Raw genomic sequence first — 22,216 nt, 5'->3', positions numbered from 1 at the left:
GCCTGAAGGAATCATGCTAAGTAAAATAAGCCCAAGAGGATGACTACGAGATGATCTCACTTATGGACAAAAGCTGAGAAATAAGAACAGAAAGTGGAAACACGATTGGGTGTAGTGTATTGTACCAAAGTAAAGGACTTTGGGATAGGAAAGGAGTGTTCAGGTCCTGGTGTATTATTATGAAGAAGCACCTAAGTTGTGGGGTGAGAGTATCTTGCAAAAAATTGAGAATTTTACCCATGTATCAACAACTGTTTACTGTAAGTTATTAATCTCCACATAAAAATTTAAAAAATATTTTTAAAAAAGAAAAATGAAAAGAATGGAGAATAGATGAGAATTTACTCTCAAATAAAAAGCTAAAAAATTATCCAAGTGAAGCATAATGTTTTTCTTAAAGATTGAATACATACATTCATTTACATAACTGGTAGAATGCTTAAAATGAGGATAAATTCAATTATTGATAAAGACTGACCAATACAAGCTGTAATACCATACATTCTCTTTTTTACTCCATTAAAGTGTCCAAACATTTCTTCTAAAGCTATACTCTACACATTTGGAATTTTGATATAATTTCTTACTTATTGCCTGGCTCATATTCAAATGCTTTCTCAAGCAAATATGTCCCCGCTAGATGAGACAAATATGAAAGTACAGAATTATGAATTTGTTCCAAAGCTACCATATGATAATATTCAGAGAATTCAAGTAGAAGATACATTCTTGCTTTTGAAATAACTTTTAAAAAAACACCCCAAAACTAGAGGTCGAGGGCACATTTACTAATACATAATTTTAAACAGCTAACTCAAAGCTTATGCTAAATATTTAACATGTTTTCTTTTAACAAAAACACAAAATGTAATGTGGATGGTTATAAATTATTATTAAACATGCTTTTAATTGATAGTGGTGGTCAAGAAGTGCACATGCCTGACTTACCACGTGATTCAGGAATGTATACCTGATTGGCAATGTTCTTAAAGCAATGTTAGTATGCACCAAAGGAATAGCCAGTTTGTCTTTCTACTCTGTCTCATGCTACTGCCTTCTCATTTTAAAATAGAATAAATGTGCATATATAACATTCAGCAAACAATATGGTGTTGATCTCAGAAAAGTATGCACATGCTTAGACTTATATACCAATGCAGAATGGTTGGAGGTGTTGCACTCCAAAAATAAATGCTTAAGAATGATGAATTTATGGTGACTACACTCATCATTTAACTATGATTAAATGATGCTGAAAAAAGTGACACTGTAAGTTCTAACCCATTTCGAAATATATTAGTTATAGAAATGAATGAAATCACTCTAAACATCAAGACAAGTAAAGGATGAAATACTTTGATGGATTTTCTTCTTCCCTTAAATTCATAAAATACTCACTAACACTCATACCTACTTCCCAGTGCCCATTACTAATGCCAGAGCTCTAAATACATTTGTGTAACTTAGTAACAATGTAATTCACACAGATGATATTGAGAAGAAATAATAATATAATACCTTTACTTTTACCTATGGATTTGATGAAATGTTTCCATGAAGAAAGGGTTTCCATAAAAAGAGAATAAGAGGAGAGAAACAGTAAGAATTATGAATATATGTGAATTGCACTATTCTCTGAAAATTAAACAAGACAATAAAGGTTTGAAGCAAATGGAGAGTCAATCAGTACATATTGAGAAATTTGCCTTCTTAAAAGGCAAAAATACATGCAAGAAAATTAGAAAGCCCATGCTGACTTTAAAATATTACACAAAAAAGAGATACACGATGACTAGGGAAAGTTGTGGAACTTGATTGTGGAACAGTATACCCAGCATTCTAGAAGCCAGAAGCCAAAGATGTTCTAAATGCATATTCTCAAGCTGCCATGCATGGGTGAAAAATGAATTCTTTTTTAAACAATAGGTTGAACAAAATATCTTCTTCTAGATATTAATTTCTGATGGTTCTTAGTTTTTCTTTACTATAACTACCTTTATGTGTAATGCTGATAAAAGCATGGAAACTTTTAATAAAAAGTTATGTCTCATTTATTTGCAGATAATATAGTGCAAAGAATGAAGGAAAATAAAAGTTTGAAGGAACAAACCAAAATCAAATCAAATAAAGAGTAAGAAAACACATGAAAAATATGAACAGAAATCATGTATTTAATTTACAGCCAGATAATTTGCAAGCATTTACTCATCCTCTGCAGCGATGGTTTGAAAGCAGCTACAGAACAAGAAAACACTGAAAGCAGAGTGGAAAAGGAACAGAGCCCATACCTTGGTCGCCCATCATCAGGTGCGCCAGACCTTGAAGGGAAACAAGAGCACAGTCAGCAATAAACAAGGGAGCATGGGAAGGCAGGATTGAAAGGGTGACAAAAATATTCAGTGACAGACATCTTGTTTCCTATGAGACATGTCTGTATCACACAAGCAAATAAAAAAGCATTCTTTCAACCCCTGGTTGGAATGCTTTGGGGCAAAGAGTTGGAGAACTGCAATTTAAACACTGGCATATGCTCACTGTGTATTTCTTCTAAGCTTCAGTTGGGACAATCAAGATGATAAAAGCATTGGTTAAAAGCAAACCAATCCCTTAAATATTGCATCTACCCTTCATGCTCTTTGATGAGATTATTTACAAAATATTGTCCATGAAGGGCTTCTCAATCTTCAGTAATCAAATTAAATTCAGAAAAAAAGAAAAATGCAAAGGAATACCTGAAACATGGGCTGGTTCTGATCTTTTTCCCCTCATTAAAAAATGAGCAGTATCATAATAAAATGAAAAAAAAACTTTTGTCACATTGAAATGATAATGCAGAAATGTCTCCATATCTGATACAGGTGGCAATTGACTAGGCTTGTTTATATGCAAAAAGATCATTACACATGCAGTAGTAAAGTCAGAGTTCAGTAGAAAATATTGTTTTTAGGAAGCAGTGTATGAACTTTAGGTTCAAGTATTCTTTCAAGGAAAACATAGCTATTCAGCATGTTATTAAAGCTGCATAAATTCTAAGCTGTAAGTTAACATGAATTTATATATATATATATATATATATATATATATATATATATATATAACCATGGAATTTAATCAAGAAAGTGGATCCCTTTCCTTATTTGAATTACTTATTATCTGAAGATCACCACTTTTTAAAGACTGCTGCCAAAGCTCTTAAATATTTCTCTCATAATTAAATAATTTTTACTGAGTGGTACAATTCCTATTGCAAATGGTGGAATAAACTACTTTTCAGCCTACAATATTTCTAGAACATGAGAACATCTGCCATTAATATAAAACATAGAAATTTTATTAAAATATCTATTATATCTTCCAGTTTTCATTTCAAATATATTTTAGACTATAATACATTAGGAATTACATGCATCAGTACTGAAATAACTTGTGTCACTTCCTTTAAATTTCAAGAGCATTAAAAAATTCCGTTGGGGAAGATGAAATTATAAATGTCACATAATCACAATATGAGAAATATTTAACATGTCTTTATTTTTAATATAGTCTCTTTTTGTACAAAAATTCTAACAAAATAATTGAGATTAAAATTATAGTTTGTATTAATTTATAACACTTTATATGTTAAAAACTCATCTGCCCAGACTATATAACTTTCAGTGGGGCTGAGTGGTGGCAGAACTAGTTGAACACACACATTACAATGTGCAGGATCCAGGTTCCAGCACCTTATCCCCACCTGCACGGGGAAATCTTCATGAGTGGTAGTGAGGCAATGCTGCATGTCTCTCTGTCTCTTTCTCTCCTCCTACTCTCTCAATTTCTGGCTGTCTCTAGCCAATAAATAAAGATAATAATAAAATTGTTTTCAACTAATAACTTTATAAAAACAAATTTTTATAAAAAATTTTTTAGAATTTATTAGAATTTTTTCTAATAACATTTCAGTGTTTGACAGACTAAAATGAGAATTATCTCTGCATAGGCGATAGTTTCTATAAAACACGCTAGAGTCCTATGATGGCTTTTATTCACCATCTTTATAAAAATTGAAAAATGAAACATCAGAGCATTCCCACTGCACATATTAAATTTCCTATTTCTTTGGTGTATGTTGTGATTGCTACATTAAAATTATTATTGAATAATTTTATTACATAGTCTATGAACCTTTTCTCTGAAAATCCTTTCAAAATTTTCATGGGCTGAGTGTGTGTGAGGAGAAAAGCATTAATGCTTATTAGGCTGATATTAAAATCCTTTGAAATGCAATTGGATTTAAAGCAAAAAGAATAAAAACATGAAACATTTTACAATGTTAAGGAAATGCAAAAGTAGTAAAGATACTTAACTTTCTTAACATATCAATTAACACACACAACATAAATGAGACTGATACTGAAAGATGTCATACCTACAGGGCAACATCATCTTTATCAAGTATCTATTTGCATACAATTAAAATTATAGTATAGAAAAATAAGCCATATACAGAGTCAAAGCTTTTAAAAATAGCCATGGATTGTTTCCTTTGAAATTTTAATGTTAATAAACTGACAGGACATAAATATTCAGCAGAAAAGTAACTACACTGCTTACGGAGGAATCCCAAATTATATGTTGACCTTGGTTACTGATCACTTTATAATTATCATGAATTATGCTTTTTTGTGATATCAACTCTTAGTAACCTTAACAGTTACCTATCTGTAGCCTTTTATGCAGATTTTCTATGAAATCCACTATCCTATATAAATGTACATTATTTTTTATATATGACTATTACAAAATATTACAGCAACACTGCAGTCTTCAGATATGTATATATAAGCAAATTATTTATGCAAGGACTATTTTAGTGGAGATTATTATGTAAGCTGGTAAAACATCAACTTCCCTTCTGTAATTCTGTCTGGTTCTTTTTGATAATTTTAAAAATATTTATTTATTTATTCCCTTTTGTTGCCCTAGTTGTTTTATTGTTGTAGTTATTATTGTTGTCGTCATTGGATAGGACAGAGAGAAATGGAGAGAGGAGGTGAAGAGAGAGAGGGGGAGAGAAAGATACCTACAGACCTGCTTCAACGCCTGTGAAGCGACTCCCCTGCAGGTAGGGAGCTGGGGGCTTGAACCGGGATCCTTATGCCGGTCCTTGTGCTTTGCGCCACATGTGCTTAACCCACTGCACTACCGACCAGCTCCCCTTTTTGATATTTTATCTTTTAGAGATCTATTTGGTAGCACACTGACTATTGCACTTAATTTTTTTAACGATAGCAACATTGAAAGTTTCATATTGTTGGAATCTATCAAAGAAAATGTATAACTTTCTCAAAATCCCTTGAGAGAGATAATTTTAAACAACTTGCATAAGCAATTCATTTAACATAGAGAATATCAGTTATACTTACCATTAATTATGCTGAGGTCTGTACATTTTCATTTCCATTGACCATGGGCTTATTTATAAATTTAAATCTATGCCTTCTATTTATAATCTATATTTTGGTTTTCATCCTTTTCATAAATCAAATCACCAAAACTAAACCAATCAGATTGAGATGATTTAATGTTTACAATCTATAGCAGAAATATTTCTGATCAACAAAAAAGAGAGGATCATGCACTGCGCTCTGAAAGAGCAAAGAAGTATTTTTCTAGAAATAAAAAGAAATAGGATTCTATGATTTTTTTCCATATAGAACACATTAGAAATATTCTAAGATTCATGAGATGCCAAAACCCATCAAGGTTAGAGATAAGGTTAAATGAGAATGATATTTGGGTTGATGGGATTGAGAATATATATGTTCTATATGCAAATTTATAAACAATACAAAAATCAATAAATGTTCAGAAAGAAGTTCAACTTACCGTCTAAATTTGAGATGTACTTTACTGTTACTAAGACTTAAAAAGCAAATAAGAGTTGTAAAATAAAGGTTGAAAGCACCCACCTTCCATATTGCTGTCTTCTGAAAGCACATGACAAGGAGGGAGAGAAAAGGAAAAACATTCATTAAGCAGCATGCAGACTGGACCTTGCCTTTGCATGTCTTCCTCATGCAAGGCACCAAACACATCATGCAAAGTGCTCCATCATTATCATTCAAAGGGGAAAACAAAATCATTAAAGACAGATCCCCTCCCACTGGCAGAATTTACAGAATAAGAAATAAAATATCATAAATTAACATGTCCTCAGCAAGGAGGTTTAAGAAAGTCTTTCATTTACTTCCCTATGTAAATGTTTTTTCTGTTGCTAAGTGACCTTATACTCAATTACTTTACTGTGTTTTAAAAACAATTTTTGAATTTTTTAAATTCTATTTTGGCTGTGGATGATAGAAATTCCAATATATATAGGCATGAAACTTCATTAAAGAAAACTCCAGTTATACAAAATATGCGACCCAACTACTCTCGCAAAATTTAAGTATTCTTTATACTCCCTCTCTTAAAGAAATACAGCATAAACTTATGCAAGAAAACTTTGCAATTGAGTTTATTTGTATTAGTATTTTACTGTAAATGACAGTTTATTATAGCATATTAAAATGCTAACTTTAATAAATATTAGGTAGAAAAAGTAGGTATTGGAACAGAAGTCCATTTAAGAGCTGTTTATTATTCAACTTCCTTATGATGCATTCACTTTGTACTTCTACTTAGATTTAACATAAATGTAGTGAAGACAGTAACAACATTTAATAAAATTTCCCCTATATTTGCATATATCTAGTGTTCACATACTTCCCTTCTTTTACCTATATACTTTCATATATTTAAATGAATTATCACGTATATGGGTTTGTGTGTATATATTAACACACATGTACATTACATATAAGTGTTTCTACAATATCATCAATATTAGTGGAGTTTACCAGACAATGCAAGTATTATGTAAGAAACAGTAGTGGGAAATCAGGTAAAAATAAAGATAGAAAGGAAAGGTTTCAGAACATATGTGATTTTTTTTTTTTATAGTAAATTATATTCTAAAACCTTTAGCCTCATTTTAAATTTCACTTAATTAATTATTAAAGTGGAAATTTTATCAAATGTTTATGAAAAAGCAGAAAAACAGTAGATGCAGGAATCTGAGAAAGTAACTACAGATACACAATTTCATATTTAATAAATATATTTTAATAGTTAATAATAAATTAAAATATAAATTTTAAATATAGAGCTTCTGGAAACTGAAATATCCACATAGGCATAATTACCACTATATCTTAATATATAATGAAAAATAATCAGTAGATGAACTTGGTCAATATATGTATAAATACTTGATTTGGCAAAATCCATTTTAAAGACAACAGTAAAGTACTGAAATATTTGGTGTGTGATCTTTTTTCCTATTTGATTCTAATCTCCAGTTGATAAATAAGAAATAACTTTGAATATGTATATTTTCACTGAAAATATACATATTTTCTGACATAATACAGATACTAAAATTTGTTTTACTTCTTTATATTGTAAATTACACAGAGATATAATTTTATTATTTAAGATATATTTGTTTTTATATTAACTGTCCACTAAAATCCATTTTCCATTAAAGATGCTTGTATACATCAGATTATTGACTATGTAAGAAAAACAAAAAGATCAGAGAATTTATAGGAGAATCAACTGCAGATAAGCCCTAACAGTTACTATTGCACTACTTAATTTCTTTAAGAAAAAGATGGGTAAATGTGGCTGCAAATAATACAACCCCAGGAACGAATATTTGGTAATTAAAAAAAAAAAAGCAATGAAATAAAAGATTCAGACTTGACACCAATTTTGTAATGTGCTAAGTAGGCTATTAAGAAAGAAAAGTAGGCTAATAAAATCAAGGTCATTGATTTGGTCACATTAAAGAGATTTTCATTTTACTGTTAACTAAGACCACAGGTGGTGCCATTGGTCTCAAATTACTGTCCAGCATTTTTCTGAGTTCTTACACATAAAAAGAACTAGCTCAACTAACAAGGTTCCTTGACTGAAAATCTGAATTATGTGTATCGAAACAACCCGACTTGAACTAATTTGGGGAAAATAAAACAAAGCAAAACAAAAAAAACCTCTCAAATGATTTAGATCAAACAATATATAGTAACAACAAACTATAGTACAAGAAATGCCACTACATTCATTCCTACAAAAACAAGGAAGTTAACTAAAGGAAGGGGGAGCAGAGGAATTGTTTTGGAATAAACTATTTTCAGATTTAATCATAGCATGAAACATTTTTCAACTGTTTCTTCTTAGGTACCTATTGGTTAGCTTTAGTCATTTTAAAATTTGTTAGTATAGTCACTTAGTAATTTCAGAAGTTGAGTACAGTTATAACTGCTGAAAGACCTAGAATTTATAATAATTATTTCTTTTTTGGTGTTTGGACTAAAAAATGGAATAACAAGTTATAAAAGAATAATAGTATTCCTCAATACATCAACTTTTGTTTGCTCTCTGTAGATTTTTATGCAATCAAGTGCTATTTTGGTTCCAAGCAGCATATGAGGTGTTAGAATTGGCATGCTGCAGTATAAGGGGAAAGCAGGATATTTTGCTTGAGTGTAAGGTAGAAAGTAGTCCATCTAACCTTACCTGTGGACACTGTCAAGTTAGGGGAAAACTCTTGGTTTGCAGAATAATCTGACTTCTAAATTCCAGTGACCTAATCTTGCAGTGTATATGAAAATGTTTCCTACAAATTGACTTTATTATGGTAATCATGCTAGCTACAAAAGTGCACTTGCTTTCTTTTGATGGCCCAAAATTTTTAAAAAGGTACAAAGTCATAAAAATGTATTTTTATTTCAGGTAAGACATGCTTTCTCACTTCTCACAAACATGAGAATTAAGCATCAACATACCAATAATGCTATGAATTATGGCTGTATGCTGCTATGAGAAGCTAGCATTATTAAATTTCATAGTTCTAAATTGCTTCAAAAGAGCATCTTCACAAGTTAATTGCTTTAAATCCCAGCCTTTAAGATTGCAAGGACCATAATCTTACTATGATAGTGTTCTTTGCAAATAACTTTAATTACATAATTTTACAAAAAATTCTCCTGCTTCAATATTAATAAAACTAGAAATTTTATCATGAATGTTGAATAAATAAAAAACTGTAATAAAATATCACAAATATTTCCTTTTTGTGCAATCAGTGTTTAAATTTAGCATTTAAAAATTCTTCATCCAAATGTGCAAATAGTAAAGCCAGAGAGGTGATTCAATAGTAGTTTTTTTGGGGGGAGGTGGGTGGAGGAGGAGCACATGTTTTGTATACATGAGGCCCAGATACTACCCTTGAAATCACATGTGGTAAGAGGCCTGTAATCATGCTCTCTTACTTATAACATAAATAGATGTCTTTTAAAATATGTTCATAATTAAATAATGGTAATAAATACATTTTCCATAATTATCATTAAAAGTTGTTCAAGAGCAGGGTAGATAGCATAATGATTAGGCAGAGCGATTCCCATGCCTGAGGCTTTGAAGCCCCAGGTTCAATCCTCCACAACACCATCAGCCAGAGCTGAGCAGTACTCTGGTTAAAAAAAAGAAAAGTTGTTCAAAAGAAGTTCCTTTGGGTATTCAAGTTCGTGGGTTTCCTTGCTTTTCTGGTAGTTGTTTGCAACTGATTTTCTTCCCCTTTCTTTTAGAAAACAGTCAAAACAATAACTACTACTATACACAATCTTCTCCCATCCCTCACCCCCCCCCACAGAGATGAATCTCTAAAGAAGGGTACACAATAGCAATGCTGGTAGTGATACCAGCCAACAAGGGAGAAACAAAAAATAAAATTCAAGTTCCTTCTCACACTAAATAAACTTGCTAGTTTCTAAATGCCAATATAACAGAGTCTAGTTCCCATGGTGACACAGGATGAAGCTTTGTTTTATTCGATTTTTCTTTTGATGCTAGAAGTGAAAGCCTTTAGAAAACCTCAGTAGTCTGGGAATCCTTCAAGGACAGAACTGGAAAAAAGTATTGCTACTGGATTTGTGCAGCAGTCAGCTGAAAAAAGAGAAACACTGGTCAGGACTAAGAAGAGATTAAAGCAGAAAATGAAGCATACTGGTTCATTACTGAAGTATAAGGAAGGAATGAACAGTTTGGGTAGGAATTTAGCTAGTTAAGCTTGAGGAGGAGACTTAACCATGAAGAGGTGTGACTACCAGGCTCAGAGATTTAAACAGCCATAATCTCTTAAATGTAAGACTTAGAAATATGTTTAAGAACCAAGAAGAACTACAAAACCGAACTGCACCAATCACAGACAAAGAAATAGAAACAGTTATTAAGAATCTTCCCAACAACAAAAGTCCTAGACCAGATGGCTTCACAAATGAGTTCCGACAAAACTATCAAGAAACAGCTAATACCTATACATCTAAAGCTCTTCCACAAGATCAAAGAAACAGGAATACTCCCATTCCACCTTCTATGAAGCCAACATCACCCTGATACCAAAAGCAGATAGGGGCACAACAAAAAAGGAAAACTGCAGACCGATATCTCTGATGAACATAGATGCCAAAATATTAAACAAGACCCTGGGCAACCGGATACAGCAGTATATCAAAAAGATTGTTCATCACAACCAAGTGGGATTTATCCCAGGAATTCAAGGCTGGTTCAACATATGTAAGTCAGTCAATGTCATTCATCACATCAACAAAAGCAAAACCAAACACCACATGATTATCTCAATAGATGCAGAGAAAGCCTTTGACAAAATCCAACACCCATTGATGCTCAAAACACTACAAAAAATGGGAATAGATGGGAAATTCCTCAAGAGAGTGGAATCCATATACAGCAAAACTGCAGCCAACATCATACTCAATGGACAGAAGCTGAAAGCATTCCCCTCAGATCGGGGACTAGACAGGCCTGTCACTATCACCATTACTCTTCAACATAGTATTGAAAGTTCTTGCCATAGCAATCAGGCAAGAGAAAGCAATCAAAGCAATACAGATTGGAAGGGAAGAAGTCAAGCTCTCACTATTTGCAGATGATATGATAGTATACATAGAAAAACCTGAAGAATCCAGTAAAAAATTACTGGAAGTTAATAGGCAATATAGCAAGTTGTCAGGCTACAAAATCAATGTACAAAAATAAGTAGCATTTCATTATGCAAACAATAAATCTGAAGAAGATATCCAGAAATCACTCCCATACACTGTTGCAGCAAAATCAATAAAACACCTAGGAATAAACCTGATCAAAAAAGTAAAAGACTTGTATACTAAAAACTATGAGTAACTATTCAAGGAAATAGAAAATGATGCCAAGAAATCAAAGACACCCCATGCTCATGGATTGGAAGAATTAATATCATCAAAATGAATATTCTCCCCAGAGCTATATACAAATTTAATGCAACACCCATCAAATTCCACCAAGCTTCTTTAAGAGAATAGAACATAAACTGCAATCATTTATCTGGAACCAGAAAACACCTAGAACTGCCAAAGCAATCTTGAGGAAAAGAAACAGAAATGGAGGCATCACACTCCCAGATCTCAAACTATATTATAAGGCCATCATCATCAAAACAGCCTGGTACTGGAACAAAAATAGGCACACAGGCCAGTGGAACAGAATTGAAAGCCCAGAACTAAACCACCACACATATGGACATCTCATCTTTGATAAGAGGGGCCAAAGTATTAAATAGAGGAAGGAGGCTCTCGTCAATAAATGGTGCTGGGAAAACTGGGTTGAAACATGCAGAAGAATGAAACTGAACCACTTTATGTCACCAGAAACCAAAATCAACTACAAATGGGTCAAGGACCTGGATGTTAGACCAAAAACTATCAAATACTTAGAGAAAAACATTGGTGGAACACTTTCCCACCTAAACCTCAAGGACATCTTTGATGAAACAAACCCAGTTGCAAGGAAGACTAAAGCAGAAACAAATCAATGGGACTACATCAAATTGAAAAGCTTCTGCACAGCCGAATAAACTATCACACAAACAAAGAGATACCTCACAGAATAGGAGATCTTTATATGCCATGTCAGACAGGAGATTAATCACCAAAATATAAAAAGAGCTCAGCAAACCCTTCTGCACTGCTGGTAGCAATGCAAATTGGTCCAATCTCTGTGGAGAGCAGTCTGGAGAACTCTCACAAGGCTAGACATGGACCTTCCATATAACTCAGTAATTCCTCTCTTGGAGATATACCCCAAGGACTCCATAACACCCAACCAAAAAGATATTTGTACACCTATATTCATAGTAGCACAATTTATAATAGCTAAAACCTGGAGCAACCAGGTGCCCAACAACAGATGAGTGGCTGAGAAAGCCGTGGTATATATACACAATGGATTACTATGCAGCTATCAAGAACAATGAACCCACCTTCTCTGACCCATCTTGGATGGAGCTAGAAGGAATTATGTTAAGTGAGCTAAGTCAGAAAGACAAAGATGAGTATGGGATGATCCCATTCATCAACAGAAGTTGAGAAAGAACAGAAAGGGAAACTAAAAGCAGGATTTAACTAAATCTGGTGTAGGGCACCAAAGTAAAAACACTGGGGTAAGGGTGAGGGTGGGTATTTGGCTTCCCAGGGTGGCGGGGGTAGGATGGGACCCAGTCTTTTGGTGGTGAGAATGGTGTTTATTTATACTTCTATTAATTTGTAGTCATATAAATCACTATATAATTAATATGAGGGAAAATTGATTGTATGTCTCAAACTTTTTAAAGCACAGACTATCTTTTTTAAAATATTTATTTATTCACTTTTGTTGTCTTTCTTGTTTTATTGTTGTAGTTATTATTGTTGTTGTTGGATAGGACAGAGAGAAATGGAGAGAGGACAGGAGGACAGAGAGTGGGAGAGAAAGAGAGACACCTGAAGACCTGCTTCATTGCTTGGGAAACGACTCCCCTGGAGGTGGGGAGCCAGGGGCTCGAACCAGGATACTTGTTCCTTATGTTTTTGCACGATGTGCACTTAACCCGCTGCACTACCTCCAGACTCCAAGACCGAGTCTTTTTAATACATAGGCTGAGTCTTTGATATGCTGACTCTCAAAAGCCTAGAACAGGGAGAACAGAAGCAACTGGTGGCATAGCTATATACAAATAATGTCAAAAGACATAAATTATGGTGATGTTGGATATGATCCAGCAAGTCCTAACAAAGGGATTTTTCAAAGTTAACCCAATTACCAAATAATGTGATTATAACAATATCTATTGTCTTCTTAAACCCTAAGACAGCAGGAACTTCACATATATAGAGCCTATATTTCCCCCAGTCCTGGAACCTTAGGGTGAGGCGCACTTTCCTGAATGCTTCTCTCAATTCATACCAAACAATATTGCATCTGCCGATCCCAATCTAATCAATGCAACGAATACCACCTCAGCATGCTTCACTTCAAACTGTGTCCAGAGACTTCAGGTGTGGAATGACAACCCTTCAGCTTTATTACTTGGGTAATAAAGCTTTCATAGTGTTCTCTAATTCCATTCCAGGCAGTTCATTTCTAACAAAGTCCCAAAACCTAGATATAGACCAGGTCCCGTGAGATAGAGCATATGTTCACATATATCCATAAACTAGGGCAAAATATATACCTGAAAGCAAAAGTACACAATAGTCTACAGTGAGTCAGTATAAAGTTCCTAATGAAATAGTACCTAATTAGACTTAGACACCCCCGTCACCTATTTCCTATTACAGTTCTCTCACTCACTCCAAAGCTAACATTAGCAAAGTGAGGACTGCAAAAGCTGAATAAGGGCAAGAGACTGGCATACTTGAACAATGACTCTTTAGTCACTATCAGGCCACCCCATCAGCTGGGGCCCTATTTGGGAAGTCCTGAGATTCCCAAACAGACATGATGGGCCTAGACTTCGAATAAATCCCTCTCTCCATTGTTATCAGTCATCTCTATCAGGAACAACAAAATAGACCCCTTTGTAGGACCTTACCCTCAAGTTGGAACAACAACGGTAGAGAATGTTCCATCCTTTGAAGGGAGGATGAACAACATACTCTATGCTATATCTGAGGAAGATGGGTCTATATTGGGGCAGCTTGGACCGTTCCTACTCATGACCACAGAATGTGAGCTCAGATCTACAGGGATGCAGAGGTCACATAGGTTCTTAAGCTGAATATGGGCCCCAGACCAGATCTAATTGATGGGGTTTACAGTCAACAATATCTATACCCCTTCCCCATATTAGGGAGTTACTCTCTTACCTGATCCAGCTTTCTGTCCCTTTTCCAGCCATGACATCACCTCCCCAGACAATAACTTGGATCCACCTGCAGATCAGCTTTCAGGCTCAGGGGAAAAAAACAAAACAAAACAAACAAACAAACAAAAAAACTAGTATAGCTACAGGCCCTTTGAAATAAAAGTAAAATATGCCTACTAGCTATCTACAAAATGGAGGAACCCCCTGCCCCAACGCTTCATCTGCACTATTCCAGCCTTTAGGTCCATGATTGTTCAACAATTTGTTTGGCTTTTTATATTAACTCTCTTTTCAGCCACCAGGTTCCAGATGCTAGCATGATGCCAACCTGACTTCCTTGGACAGAGGACCCCACCAATGTGTCCTGGAACTCTGCTTCCCCAGAGCCTCACCCTACTAGGGAAAGAGAGAGTCAGGCTGCGAGTATGGATTGACTCATTGAACTCAATGCCCATGTTCAGCGGGGAAGCAATTACAGAAGCCAGACTTTCCACCTTCTGCATCCCACAATGACCTTGGGGGTCCATACTCCCACAGGATAAAGAATAGGAAAGCTATCAGGGGAGGGGATGGGATATAGAGATCTGGTAGTGGGAACTGTGTGGAGTTTTACCCCTCTTATCCCATAGTTTTGTTAGTGTCTCCTTTTTTAAATAAATAAAAAATATTTTAAAGAAAAATTAGAACAAAAACCTTGTCATTTACAATTTTGCTGGAGACCAACTACAACAAAAGAGGTCTGTTTCTCTAAGACATACTTGTGTAGAAGCTGCATGTGATGCTTTAAATTTTACTCCTAGTAAAAGTATGTTTGGGGAAATATTCTATTCTATACTTGCTAATGTGGAGAACAAAATAGTTTATATGCAGCAGAATCATCTCCTGCAGTTGCTTTTGTGTGTGTGTGTATGTGTGTGGGTATATAAGGGGATATTTATATTGTGAAAGCAATGGTGAAGGAAATATAAAAGGCTTTTAAATTTTTGTTTTAAATCTTGGTAAAGTTTTCATTCCAGAGAGTATATTGATATTTTACTGCTAATAGAAAGAATCTTGTCGTGTAAGTTCCTGGAACTATTACAAAAATTTGCAATTTTGTAATAGAACTGCAGATATTTGCTGTTGTATATAGGAGTGGTCAAGTGATAAACATTAGTGTAACAGCAACAACGAATAAAATATCTAGCACAAAGAAAAAAAATAGAAATATGTTTAGGGAAAATGAAGCAACTTCGTGAGAATTGGCAGATTTCATTAGAAAAATAAATATAAGGTAATGGATATTCGGGGGGGGGGGCAGAAACTGATATCCTCAAGGAAATAGCAGCTGAAACATTCCCAAAGTTGGGGAATGACCCTAATATAAATGTTCAGATAGCAGAAACTGATCATATTTCTAAATAGAAAACTACATAAGCCATAACATACTATAAAATGATCAAAAGTCAAGGACAAAAAAAAATATTACAGCCTGCTAGAGAAAGCAACATATACTGTCAGGAGATAGTTCATCCAGCACAGCATACACTTCACCATGCATAAAGACTCAGGTTCAAGTTCCTAGCACTTCATGGGTGCATCACGCCTATCACCAAAGGGAAGTCCCATGAATTGGTAGGGCAGTAATGTGTTCTCTCTTTCTCTGTCTCTTATCACTTTCACAATATGTTCCATTTTAATGGAAGATTAAAGGGGAAAAATGTTCATAAGGATCCACTAACTGAACAGGGAGGAGGCCCTGGTAGTAAAATAAATAAATAAATAAAAAACGCCATGGACTATGACATACTCAGTGCATTAAAAGATAAGAATGCCACAGCCAGAGAGATAACCAGGCAGGTCAGGCATGTGACTGGCCATGCTCACAGCCCAAAGTTGAGCCTGGTATGATACACAGCCCAGAGTTGAGCCTGATATGATATGAGCCTGGTATGATATCTGATGTGCTATGGTACAACAGGGGATTGTAATATTGTGGTGTCTCTCCCTCTCTCTTTCTGAATAAAAAAAAGGACTATAGCAGTGAAATCACGTATGTATAAGACTCTGACAAGCTATCATGCCACTCCCAAGGGGCAAAAAAAATCTATAATTATAAGTCTTTATATTTTACTCTTAGAGAAAGTATCCTTTAAATACATGGAAAAATAAAAGTCTCAGACAATCAAAAACACTAATGGAGTTTAATATAAACATACCTGTCCTGCAAGAAAAGAACGCACAGAACAAAAAAGCAGTAAATAGTAAAGAAGAATCAAATACATAATAATAACAGCATAAACCAAGACAACAACAAAACATAGAAGAGGAAAAAAAATAAAAGTTGTCTAATTAATGACAATGTGTTGAGACCAGCACAAAGAGAACAATTTTTGCTCTAGCAAATAGGATGCAAGACTCAAAACAAAAATATGGAGAAGAGATCCTTATGAAAAAAATAGAAAGTAAGACACAATGAAAAATCATCCACATGAAAATGCAGGTAACACTTGAGAAACAACAAAATATGAAAAAACCAGAAAATCAAACAAAAAGACAGTTTAGTAAGCCACACATATCAATACTCATGCTGAATGTGAATGGTGTAACTACCAATCAAAAGACACGATGTGGGTAAGTGGATTTAAAAAAAAAAAAAAAACACAAGATCTTAGCCAGGTGTTGACACACTGGGTTGAGCACACATTTTACTATGTGTAAGAATCTGGTTTCCAGTGGGGAAAGCTATAAACTGACTGGGGGTATGGACTGACTTGTCAACACCCATGTCCAGCAGAGAGTAATTACAGCAGCCAGACTTCCCACCTTCTGCACCCCATAAAAATCTATGGTCCTAATAAAATAGTTTCTACTTAAGACTTAAAATAATAAAATAGTTTCTACGTAGATTTAGATACCTTCTTCACCTATTACACGTCCCTCAATTACTCCAAAGCTGTGTCAGACAAAGTAAAAGGTAAATAAGGGCAAGAGACTGGCATACTTTAATGATGAGTCTTTAGTCACTACCAGGCCAGCCCATCACCTGGGGCCCTAGTCAGGGAGTCCCGGGGTTCCTACACAGACATAATGGGCCTAGACCTCTAACAGACCTCTCTTGCAACTGTCACTGGTCATCTCCATCAGGAACAACATAATGTACCCCTTTGTAGGCCCCTATAGGACCTTGCACTCAATGTGGATCAACAATGGTAGGGAATGTTCTACTATCCAAAGGGAGGTTGGATAGCATACTCTGCCTACTACTCGAGGAAGGTGAGTCCTGAAATTAGTGCAGTCTGGAATGTTCCTAGCCATGACCACAGAATTTGAGCCCAGACCTACAGGGATGCAGAGGTTACATAGGTTCCTTTGCTGACTACAGGCCCCAGGTCAAACCAGTGAGGTTTACAGTCAATAATATTTCTATACTTTTCCTGTATTTGGGAGCTACTCTCTTCCCTGATCTAGCTTTCTCGCCCATTTTCTAACTGTGACACCATCTCCCCAGATAACAGGTTGGGTCCACCTGCATATTAGATGTCAGGTGAAGGCAAAAACTAGTAAAGTCATGGGCCTTCTGGAACATACCTAAAACAGACCTACTAGCTTTTTCAAAAATGGAGACCTCAATCTTCATCTGCAATATTCATGCCTTTAGGTTCATGATTAGTCAATAATTTGTTTGGCTTTATATATTTACTTTTTTCAGCCACCAGGTTCCAGATGATACCATGATGCCAACCCAACTTCCTTAGGCAGAGGACCCCACCATCTGTCTTGGAACCCCTTCTCCCCAGATCCCTGCCCAACCAGGGAAAGAGAGAGACAGGCTGGGAGTATGGATTGACCTGCCAATGTCCATGTTCAGCGGAGAAGAAATTACAGAAGCTAGACCTTTTACCTTCTGCACTCCACAATGATCCTGGGTCCATATTTCGAGAGGGATAAAAAATAGGGAAATTATCAAGGGAGGGGATTGGATATGGAGCTCTGGTGGTGGGCAATGTGTGAAAATGAACCCCTCTTATCTTACGGTCTTGTCAATGTTTACATTTTGTAACTTAAAAGAAATAAAAATCTTTGGCCCATACTCCCAGAGGAATAAAGACTAGGGACCTTACCAGTGATGGGAAGGTATACGGAACTCTGGTGGTGGGAACTATAAGGAATTGTACCCTTCTATGCCACCATCTTGTCAACCATTTTAAAATCACTATAATATATAATATGAATTTTATATACATAATATATAGTAACAGTGGCCGATTATAAATACATAAAAGGAAAAAAAAAAGAATTTGGTTTCCAGCTCTGGGTTCCTATCTTCACAGGCAAAGCTTAACTAGTGGTGAAGCAGTGCTACAGGTGTTTATCTTTCTCTCTCTATCTGATCCTTCCCTTTCAACTTCTGTCTCTTTCGAGTAAATAAGTTAACATATAAGTAAACAAGAACCAGCTAAGCTGGATACATACATGAAATACATTTTATATAAAGAAAAGTATAGGCTCAGAATGAAAGAGTAGAGCAAGGTTCAGGCTGATAAATAATACAAAGAAAAGGAAATTATTATTCTTGTATGAGATAAAATAAATGTCCAATCAACAAAGGTTCTTAGAAATAATACATAATTAATCAATTAGGAAGATGAAAATACATGCACCTAAGACATGCATACCAAATATCCAGAAGTAAGTATGGAAAAAGTCTCAAAGGATATTAACAACAACACAATATGACTGAGGATCTTAACACATCACTTGAAATTGAAATTGCTAAAAGTATCTTTTCTTATCACAATAGGATGAGGTTCAACAAAAGCAAAAGATGGTGCTAAAAGCTCTTCTATAGAATGATGGTGACCAGTACTGTGCTCACTTTTGGTATGAGTGTTCAGATTAAAGCTCAGAAAAAACAAAGCATTTACAAAGAAACCTACAAGTGGTACTATCTGAGCCACTGAAAACACTAAGGATGAAAATGGAAAATCCCAAATTTGTCAGAGATTCATCATTCTAAAAGCCCTTTGAAAAGGCAAGAATTGAAGAAATCTTATTGGAAGCAGATGCATCTGGGATTTGATCTCTATCCTGGGGTGAGGAAGCTAATACATGTTACTTGCATGTAAGGGGGGGGGTCTTAGGTTCCAACCCTTGCATCACCAATATCCATGATTGAGTCATACTCTCAAGCATAATACAGTAGTACCTGCCCTATAGTCACTACTGTGTAAGACAGATGTTATCTTTTAGTATTATAGAACTAACATATGTAAACAACTCTTGCAACCAACACCTAGAAAAAGCCCCTGAAGGTAGGGACCACTCCTTCCTTCCTTACTTGCCTACCCTAAACAGCACTTTTCACACACACAATGACCCTTAAAAATTATATATATATATGTATATGTATATTTATTTATTTATTTGCCTCCAGGGTTATTGCTGGGGCTCAGTGCCAGCACTACAAATCCACTGCTACTGGTGTCATTTTTTTTCCATTTTACTGGACAGAGACAGAGAAAGACACCTGTAGACCTGCTTCAACACTTGTGAAGTGACCTCCCTGCAGGTGGGGAGCCAAGAGCTCAAACGTGGATCCTCCTGCAGGTCCTTCCACTTAATACTATGTGCACTTAGCCAAGTGTGCCACCAATCTGCCTCCATAAATAAAATCTTTAAGCCCGTGTCCAGTGGAGAAGCAAAATTACAGAAGCCCGACCTTCTACCTTCTGTGCCCCATAAAGAAGTTTGGTCCATACTCCCAGAGGAATAAAGAACAGGGATCCTTCCAGTGGAAGGGATGGGATATAAAGCTCTGGTGGTGGGAACTATGTGAATTGTACTCATCTTATCCTATGGTCTTGTTGATTATTACTAAATAAACATAATTTTTTTTTTTAAAAAAAAGCCCTATGACCTAGCTGCTTATTCTTCTCTATATAAATACATTCCTACTCAGCTTGATAGAGTCTTGGTTCTGGAATATGAGGTGAGCTAACTAAAAAAGCTAACTTATTTCTCTTACTAAACTAACTTGCAGCAGCAAAGATATTCTGGGAAAACACTTGAAACTTTTTTTTTTAATTTATTTCTTTATTGGGGAATTAATGTTTTACATTCAACAACACTTGAAACTTTTACAACATTTTCCCTGGAAGCACATGAGTAATGCCACACCATCCTTTGATACAATGCTATCATTCAAGCACATTCGGGCATTAATGAGTCATTTGCAAACTGGCCTTAGAAGTTTCCTGACCTTATCTATTGTTTGCATAGGAAAATATATAAGTTTCTCTATTTAAAAAACTTTCCTGTCGTTATATTAATCATTTGGAGAATATCTGTGTTTTGGGTGCACTGAAATGCCAAGTTTATCACATAGAAATTTATAGTGTTTAATTTAAATGTTCTATTAATATCTTGCTAAGTGTAGAAGTAATAGAGAGAGGGAAGAATGGTGGAGTAAAGGAAAGGACAATTATATAAGTGTTCTGGAATTTATGCTATTCCATGTATCTCATGGAATCTAATAATTTTTACCCAACATAAGAAAATATATATTAGGGAGTCGGGCAGTAACGCAGCAGGTTAAGCGCATGTGGCGCAAAGTGCAAGGACCGGTGTAAGGATCCTGGTTCGAGCCCCCGGCTTTCCACCTGTAGGAGAGTCGCTTCACAGGCGGTGAAGCAGGTCTGCAGGTGTCTATCTTTCTCTCCCCCTCTCTGCCTTCCCCTCCTCTCTCCATTTCTCTCTGTCCTATCTAACATAACATCATCAACAACAATAATAACTACAACAACAATGAAAAACAACAAGGGCAACAAAAAAGGAAAATAAATATATAAAAAAAGAAAATATATACTAAATGACAATGCTGAATACACTATCAGATTTTATTTTATTGAGGTTCTAAGAGGCATAAGGACATTATTTTCTTTTTATAGCCTTGATTTTCCTTTAAATCTAAACTTTCAAACTCAACTCTATATTCATTTCAAAAACTAGATTTATGGGCAGACTATTACATTTGACTCTGATGAGCAGTTTACAGTGTGTATACTTACACTGGACCTTACTGTATTTTTATTTCTTGCTAAATGAATATGCCCTGACATGAAATTGATATATAGTATTATATACCATGAAGTCTTCCAAAAAAGCTTATTACAATGCTCTTCAAAGAAAGTTGGTTTAATTGAGTAGCACTTCCTTTCTAAGAGTTCAAAGTTAACATATTTTAGAAAACAGAACAGGAAAGTTTTCCACTGAAACTGGAGAATTAATGACACCCCTACCTAACTAAATTATCAATTATGCTTATGTGTAAGTACCATTATCCAAATAGGAATTTTCTCATAAATAGTGAATGAGTTAATATTCCCTAGCATGCAATTTACCAGCAGATAATACACCACAAGGCATAAGTCCTACAGTCTCAAACATTGAGCTGGAGAGTATGTGAACTTCCACTGAAGAATATCAAAGGCAGATAGCTACAATTTTCTTCACACATTATTCTATTAGAGATTTTAAAGCAATTTTGAAATAATATATTTACATATATTTAGAATCTCAGACATCTCCAAAACAATATACATTCATTTGAGAAATAAAGTGAATATATTTTGTGATTAAATTAAGGGGATAAACAAAACTATAACTATGTAAAGCATTCAAAAAAGTCATAAATATAGTAGTTAGGCAAGATGTCCATAAGTTGAAGAGAAAATAATTGGTTCATATGATACACAACATTTTATATCATAAATAAATTTTACATCAAGATGAGAAAAATACATTTTTTAACTTAAGTGCTTAGACTGAAGGAATATATACTAAGAAATGGAGTATAAGATACATTTTTATCAAAATTTTATGTCAAACTCAATAGGAATTTGTACATATAACAAATAGTTTGGAAGACAGATGCATTTAGTAAAAGATTCAGTTGTATAAAACAAA

At 34.8% G+C, this 22,216-nt stretch overlaps 1 protein-coding gene across 34 annotated transcripts in view; it reads right to left on the bottom strand.

The window, feature by feature from the left end:
* The window catches only part of NRXN1 (neurexin 1), a 1,383,669-nt gene that overhangs the window by 1,235,646 nt on the left and 125,807 nt on the right, over positions 1-22,216 (bottom strand). For 23 of the 34 annotated variants that reach the window (XM_060187660.1, XM_060187677.1, XM_060187662.1 and 20 more), the window contains exons 3-4: positions 5,955-5,972; positions 2,289-2,318 (exon numbers count right to left, since the gene is read on the bottom strand). The exons of 9 other annotated variants lie outside the window; for them this stretch is intronic. In XM_060187660.1, coding sequence (XP_060043643.1) covers positions 2,289-2,318; positions 5,955-5,972 — 48 coding nt within the window. The remainder of the gene's footprint in view (positions 1-2,288; positions 2,319-5,954; positions 5,973-22,216) is intronic. 2 more of the 34 variants (XM_060187661.1, XM_060187694.1) reach the window with 1 other exon arrangement.

This window comes from Erinaceus europaeus, chromosome 3 (assembly GCF_950295315.1).
Source record: "Erinaceus europaeus chromosome 3, mEriEur2.1, whole genome shotgun sequence".
Lineage (NCBI taxonomy): Eukaryota > Metazoa > Chordata > Mammalia > Eulipotyphla > Erinaceidae > Erinaceus > Erinaceus europaeus.
The sequence above is the reverse complement of the archived record's forward strand: the minus strand, read 5'-3'. Positions and strand labels throughout refer to the sequence as shown.